The sequence below is a fragment of the Erythrolamprus reginae genome, chromosome 7, assembly GCF_031021105.1.
Source record: "Erythrolamprus reginae isolate rEryReg1 chromosome 7, rEryReg1.hap1, whole genome shotgun sequence".
Lineage (NCBI taxonomy): Eukaryota > Metazoa > Chordata > Lepidosauria > Squamata > Dipsadidae > Erythrolamprus > Erythrolamprus reginae.
This window is the reverse complement of record NC_091956.1, coordinates 79,041,030-79,048,161: the sequence shown is the minus strand read 5'-3', so window position 1 is coordinate 79,048,161 and position 7,132 is coordinate 79,041,030. Positions and strand designations below refer to the sequence as shown.

At 39.5% G+C, this 7,132-nt stretch overlaps 1 protein-coding gene across 1 annotated transcript in view; it reads right to left on the bottom strand.

Moving 5' to 3' along the window:
• Positions 1-4,978: 4,978 nt before the first annotated feature.
• SLC9B2 (solute carrier family 9 member B2) overlaps positions 4,979-7,132 on the bottom strand; it is a 28,616-nt gene continuing 26,462 nt past the window's right edge. The window contains exon 13 of the mRNA XM_070756683.1: positions 4,979-7,122. Coding sequence (XP_070612784.1) covers positions 6,886-7,122 — 237 coding nt within the window. The 3' untranslated portion in view covers positions 4,979-6,885. The remainder of the gene's footprint in view (positions 7,123-7,132) is intronic.

The window sequence follows — 7,132 nt, the reverse complement described above, 5'->3', positions numbered from 1 at the left end:
AAGTAAATCATCAAACTTCTATGAAATCAAACTGTCCACTTAGGAAGCAACACTGATTGACCATCAATTTCACCTGCTGTTATGCACATTCAACTTTGTACAGAACAAAGTATTCAATTAGAATATTTCATTCATTCAAATCTGGGATGTGTTATTTGAGTGTTCCCTTTATTATTATTTTTGAGCAGTATATATTTTCTTGAGAATAACCTCAATCAACTGAGGGCATGTTTCTTCTGAAGGATGAACTACAGGATTGCATTGTCTAGGAGTGGGTGAACCCTTATGCTCATTATCTTGGAGCAGAATGAATGATTAATGAAATCTAAGAATCATACTTACACATTTCATCTTATTCGCACTACAGTGATCCCTCGATTTTCGCGGGTTCAAACTTCGCGAAACGCTATACCACGGTTTTTCAAAAAATATTAATTAAAAAATACTCCGCGGTTTTTTTTCTATATCATGGTTTTTCCCACCCGATGATGTCATACGTCATCACCAAGAGTCACTTCTCTCTCTCATTCTTTCTGTCATTCTCTGCTTCAATCATTTTCTCATTTCTCTTTTTTCTCCCTTTTTCTATCATTTTTTTTTCTCTCTCTCTCTACCTTCCACTCTCCCCCCTCTTGCTCTCTCTCTCTTTCTCCCTCTCCTGTGAGAACGCCTGCCCCCACCTCTCCTGCAGCCCCTCACTGATAGCTGGGATGAAAGTGCTCTCAGCTAAGGGACTGTGAGAGGGGCGAGGCAGGCATTCTCAAAGCGCTCAGAGCGGCTACCGGCCGAATGAGGAGGATGAGAAGCCGTAGCCGCCAGAGCTGCTGCAGGAGGACCCGTGTCCGAAGAAAGCCGGTGAGAGGGGTGGATCGGGCGGGCGGGCGGTAGCGGCGAGGGGGCCGGAGGCGCTGGGGGGGCGGGGGCAGCCGACATTCAAAGCAATCTTTGCTGGCCTCCGCACTTTCGTCGCTCCCTGCCCTAATTTCAAGCCCGGCTCCTTGCGCTGCCTTGAAAAAGGGTGCGTGGGGGTAGTTTTTGGCTGTCCATAGCCAAAAATGATGTTTTTACTTCTGCACCGCTACTTCACGGAAAATCGACTTTCGCGGGAGGTCTTGGAACGTAACCCCCGCGAAAATCGAGGGAACCCTGTACAGCTAACATGCTTATGATTGGAAGCAGAGGATGCTACTTAACACACATTGGAATAAACTCCTCTTGACTTCATCCTCAGTTTGGTATTCACGTTTTTGGGACAGAGAAACTTCCACTCCTAAAACAACATCTGCCCTAAATTTGTTCCTGATTTAAAACAGATTCTATAACTTAGAGCTCTGGCAGGGGATAGGGTGAAATCAAGCATAGATCGGTGGATGCAAAAATGCTTTCCCCAAAGGTAAATGGGCTTTCTTTGCTTTTTTTTAACTTTGAAAATGGTTTGTTTTTCATCCAAGAAGCTTCTTCAGTTCTTGGATGAGAAGCTAAACCGTGCTGTGTTTTCTTCACATGCAACAGGCAGATTGGATGCCAAATTGTGATTTTAATGTTGTTAACAAATAAAGTTATTTGTTGCTATTTTGTTTTGGAATTTTTAACTGGATATTCCTTGAGTGTTCTTAACCTGCTCTGTTCTTTGACTGTAATAAACATTGATTAAAAACAAAACGTTTTCAAGAAAACCATGAAAGTTCAGTTGCCTTAACAGATATGGGATAGAAATCAAAAGTTGACATTAGCCACATCATACAAAGAAAATTGGTTCAAAACGTTTTACAGATGGCACGTAACACCTGTCCAACTAGCTAAAATAGATAAAAAGTTTACACCCAGATGTTGGAAGTGTAAAATAGAATTTGGCTCTTATTACCATTTATGGTGGCAGTGTGAGAAAGCAAAGAGTTTCTGGGGAAAAAATTAAAAACTGGCTAGAAGAAATCGTAGGGAAAAAATAGAAAAAAACCCAGAACTCTTTTTATTGGGAATTGTATGCTAAAAATTCAAAAAAAGTCAGACATATTTGATTCTGCACATAAGAGCCGTGGCAAGATTAACATTTGCACAATATTGGAAAAACAAAAATGTATCTACAGAGGAAGATATAACAGAGAAAATAATAGCATGTGCAGAGATGGTTAAACTAACACTGGAAATAAAAAATAAGGAAGAGTCGGAATATTATAAATATCGGGGCAATGTACAATAGTAGTAGGAACGAAAAAGTAAAAAAAAAAAGAGATACACTTCTTGGTGATAAATGGGTTAATGGGAAAATAGATATAGGATTAGATATATAAAATAAGTTCAATATATAGGACCGGTCTATAATAAATATATGACAATAGTTGTGTAATAGGTTGTGAGCACAATGAGAATTGTAACCCAGATTTGCTACACAAATATCCAATGCTTTTAAATGTCTTTGTTTTGTGTGTCATTTGTATATATGTTTAATAATAATACTAGTAATAATGCTAATACTAATACTAATAATACTAATACTAATAATAATAATAATAATACTAATAATACTACTACTACTACTAATAAAAAGCACAGGTGCCTTTTGGAAAAGTGCATTTAGGACAACCACGACGATAACAACATAGATATGTGGATTTTGAGGAAGGAAATTTGGGATGAGGGAGGATTTATACTTCTCAGAAAACCATTTTCCCTGTGTTTCATCGGGTTTTCAGAAGACTATAGGGTCCTTTTCCACATTCATCTTCCTAAATAACACGTGATAGACTGGACTTACTCATCTCACTAAACAGCCTCGGGATTTGTTTGGCATGGGCCTCGCACGGTACACGAAACTGGCCGTTCTAGTTTGGACACCGGCTTGTAAATCGCCCTTGAGGGCGTCCCTGCCTCTCGGGAGCGTCGGTTATTAAGAAAAGACGAGATGAGCGCCGCCACTGACCCGTTAAAACGTCCAGAGCCGTTACGGGACACAAAACCGCGTTTAAACTGAGGTAGCCTCTCATTAAGGCTGGTCCGCAGTCGGGGAAAGCCGGGGAGAAGGGAGTATAAGTTCCACTTCCCGGCCCGACGCTCTCCGAACCAGAAAAAAGCTGCCTCAGGGCCGCTCCGAGGGAAAATAACGGTCCTGAAATAACGGTCGTGTCTGCCTGCCGCCGAAGGGCATCTGGTTCAACGGCGCGGACGCGTTCAAGCAGTGAGGGGAGTGGGGGAGGTCTGTAATAGTCCTGCAGCAAGAATTTATTTATTTTTATTTACTTATTTATTTGTCATAGAAATTTATTTATTTATTTATTTATTTATTGGATTTGTATGCCGCCCCTCTCCGCAGACTAAACAGGAATAAAACAGTATATAACAAAATCCAATACTAAAAACAGTTTAAAAACCCATTATATAAAAACCAATCATACATACAGACATACCATGCATAAAATTGTAAAGGCCTAGGGGGAAAGTGTATCTCAGTTCCCCCATGCCTGGCGGCAGAGGTGGGTTTTAAGCAGCTTACGAAAGGCGAGGAGGGTGGGGGGCAATTCTAATCTCTGGGGGGGAGTTGGTTCCAGAGGGCCGGGGCCACCACAGAGAAGCCTCTTCCTCTGGGTCCCGCCAAACGACATTGTTTGGTTGATGGGACCCGGAGAAGACCCACTCTGTGGGACCTAACTGGTCGCTGGGATTTGTGCAGCAGAAGACAAAAAGACATTAGGACAGGGACTCTAGGCACGAAAGGGCACTTATACACGCCCCTTTAGAAAAGGGGAGAGGTCTATTGTAAATTCTACCTGATTATATCCTCTATAACCCTCACTGTGTATTATTGTGTATTGGACAAAACAAATAAAAAATAAAATAAAATGTAAGGTTGAAGATTTTGGGATTGGGGGAGGAAACAACAGCCCGATAGTTAATTCCAGGTGTTGATCACTCTATTGCTGAAATCGTATTTGCCCCGGTTTGCTTTATTTCTTTTCTTTTATTTATTTGTCACACATGTATAGGATAGTGGTAACGATAAAAGAGGGAGACATGATAGCAGTGTTCCAATATTTGAGGGTCGGCCACAGAGAGGAGGGGGTCAGGCCAATGTTCCCTCTATTTTTTTTTCAGTGTGGGCAGAAAGGTATAGTGTTTGAGCGGCAGTCCTTTTGGGACTGGGTGGCATAGAAGTGTGTATGTGTGTGTGTGTGTGTATATATATATATATATATGTTTTCGTAGATTTTCACGGGTACAGGTATGACGGTCTTGGTATATTCGGGTTTCTTCCCGTGTAGGATTTGGAAATTTCTGGCGACGTTTCGATGAGGTCTCACTCATCATCTTCAGGCTGGTGTTTCTGTCCTTTTTCTCAGGCGAAGAATATATATATATGTCACATGTTTAAGCTGAATTTGAAAATTAAGGGAGACTAGGATAGATCTATTTCGGCCTTATTTTGGCCTCATCAGCTAGCCATACCCACTGGGACTTGAACCTGCAACCTTTGCCTTGTAAGGCAGAGAATTATCCTCTAGGCTACAGTATCCAATCCCTTCAGCTCTCTCTCTCTCTCTCTCTCTCTCTCTCTCTCTCTCTCTCTCTCTCTCTCTCTCTCTCTCTCTCTCTCTCTCTCTCTCTATATATATATATATATATATATATATATATATATATATATATATATATTCTATTATATATATATATAATAGAAAAATCAATAGAAATATATATATAATAAAAAGAAAAATTCCCTTCTTTTTTATTAAAAGAAATTAATAATAAAACAAAACCAAAATCTATTACTATTATTACTATCTTCTCCTCTTTTCCCATCCCTGTCTCCTCCCCCCTTGTGTGTGTGGTGTGTGAACTCTTGAACCATTTCCAATAACAGGTGAGCTATTGGAAATGGTTCAAGAGTTCACACACACACACACAAACACACACACAAAGGGCTGGGGGGGGGTTTCTGTTATTATTTGGGTGCTTTTTACCATATGCTTTAAATCAAGAGTCATTTCTCTCTTTCAATAAAATCACATTTTATTTTATAATAATTATTTTAAACTTTTTGTAGCACACTTCAATATGTATATTCTGTGCAATGTAAAACAGTGAAGGATGTACAAAGGAACATATAAAATATTAATACCCCCACCACCCTCCCCTTTGTCAGAAACAGTAGGATCCATAAGTCAGCCAGACACAAAACAGAATAATTCCCCAGATTGTCCTCTGAAGTGCACTGGAATTCATCCAGTTGAAAGAATTCAGTATTCATATGGAAACCCTGGTTATCTATGAATCTGAAGAGGGAGTAAACTGGTCATAGCAGATGATAGGTATCAATGTCCTCCATGTCCAGGTATGTACCAGGTATAATGGGTGTTTGCTGTTGTCTATTGGCAGAGATTATTTGGGGCAGGTCCAAGGTTACCATAAACTCATGGAACACATTGAACCTCTTTTCCAGGGAATGAAAATCTTTAAACACTCATATTTGGGATAGTTCAACCTTATCTCTAAGATGACATCGAGATATTCACGGGGGGCTCTCTATAATTCAATACTCTTTAAGACATTCTTATCCAGTCATAACAGTAATCCTCGTCACTGCAAAGGTGTCTTGTAAATCACAGCAACTCTTTCTCCTTGACCAAGTTGCTATAGCTGTTGCGTAATCTGAAAACTGGCAGCGCAAATTTGCAACAGGGCTACATAACCCATTTTTTTTCCATTCAAGTTTCAATAACATATATCAAGTCATCACATTCATCTACCAGATGTTGCAAACATTCTTTTTCAACTTTTATCTTGTCATTCTCTCATTCAACATACATACCACAAACATAAGCTATCTCTTAAGGACACTTCTAGCCGGTCATCCACTATTTACATATCGAACACTCCAATTCTCTACAACACTAGAATAGAATAAGAATAATAACAAAGTTGAAAGGGATCTTGGAGGTCTTTTAGTCCAACTCCCTGCTTAGGCAGGAAACCCTACATCACCTCAGACAAATGGTTATCCAACATCTTCTTAAAAACTTCCAGTTTTGGAGCATTCACAACTTTTGGAGGAAAGCTGTTCCACTGACTAATTGTTCTAACTGTCAGGAAATTTCTCCTTAGTTCTAAGTTGCTTCTCTCCTGCTTAGTTTCCACCCTTTGCTTTTAGTTCTATCTTCAGATACTTTGGAAAATAGCTTGACTCCCTCTTCTTTGTGGCAACCCCTGAGATACCGGAACACTGCTATCATGTCTCCCCTAGTCCTTCTTTTCATTAAGCTAGATATACCTAGTTCCTGCCACCATTCTTTGTTTTAGCCTCCAGTTCCTTAATCATCTTTATTGTTCTTCTCTGCACTCTTTCTAGAGTCTCAACATCCTTTTTATATCATATACTATTTGTATATGATCTATTTTAACTATACTAATTTATTCTTCCCAACCTATCCCTTGCAGAAGACTTCAGACTACCAGAGTATTTCAGAGAAAACTTCAGGTTATATCTCAATCCTATTTTCTCACCATAAAAGGAATGGGTGGAAATCTTTAGTTCTCACCCAGGCAGTGCATCTAAAAGATTTGTTAACCCAGGTATGTTTTACCGCAACAGCTTCATTTATTCTTCAGTACTTTAAATATACTCTAATTCAACAGCCACTTATCTTCTTTTCAACTGATAAATCATTAGCCATTAAAAGAAAAGCTACAAGCCACTAATAGCTAAACATTGGCTCTAAACAGCTCCAACAGATGTCATCTTAAAAATAATGTATGTACATATTATTTTGTAATATATTTAGAAGATCTGCAGTATATCTTGTAGGCCTTTAAACATCTGTATGTTACTTGTGGATACCATGATTCATAAGCCGTTTCAATTCAGGTGATCTGTGGACTAAACTTCATATCTCCCTATGCCGGCCCATGTATTTCTATTTCTTCTCTTTCTTCATATATGTGACTTTCTCTGTTGGTATCAGAAGTTTTGTGAAGAAGTTGGGGCCCTGCCAGCCCAATTATTAGAGCTCCAATTGGAGCTGTGATTAAGATTGCCAGGAAAGCAACTGTCAAAATATCCATTCCATATTTTTCCGATTGTTTATCTGCCTGCTCCCGTGCTGTGTCTAAGGCAACCGAGCCAATTGCAGCCTGTCGAGAG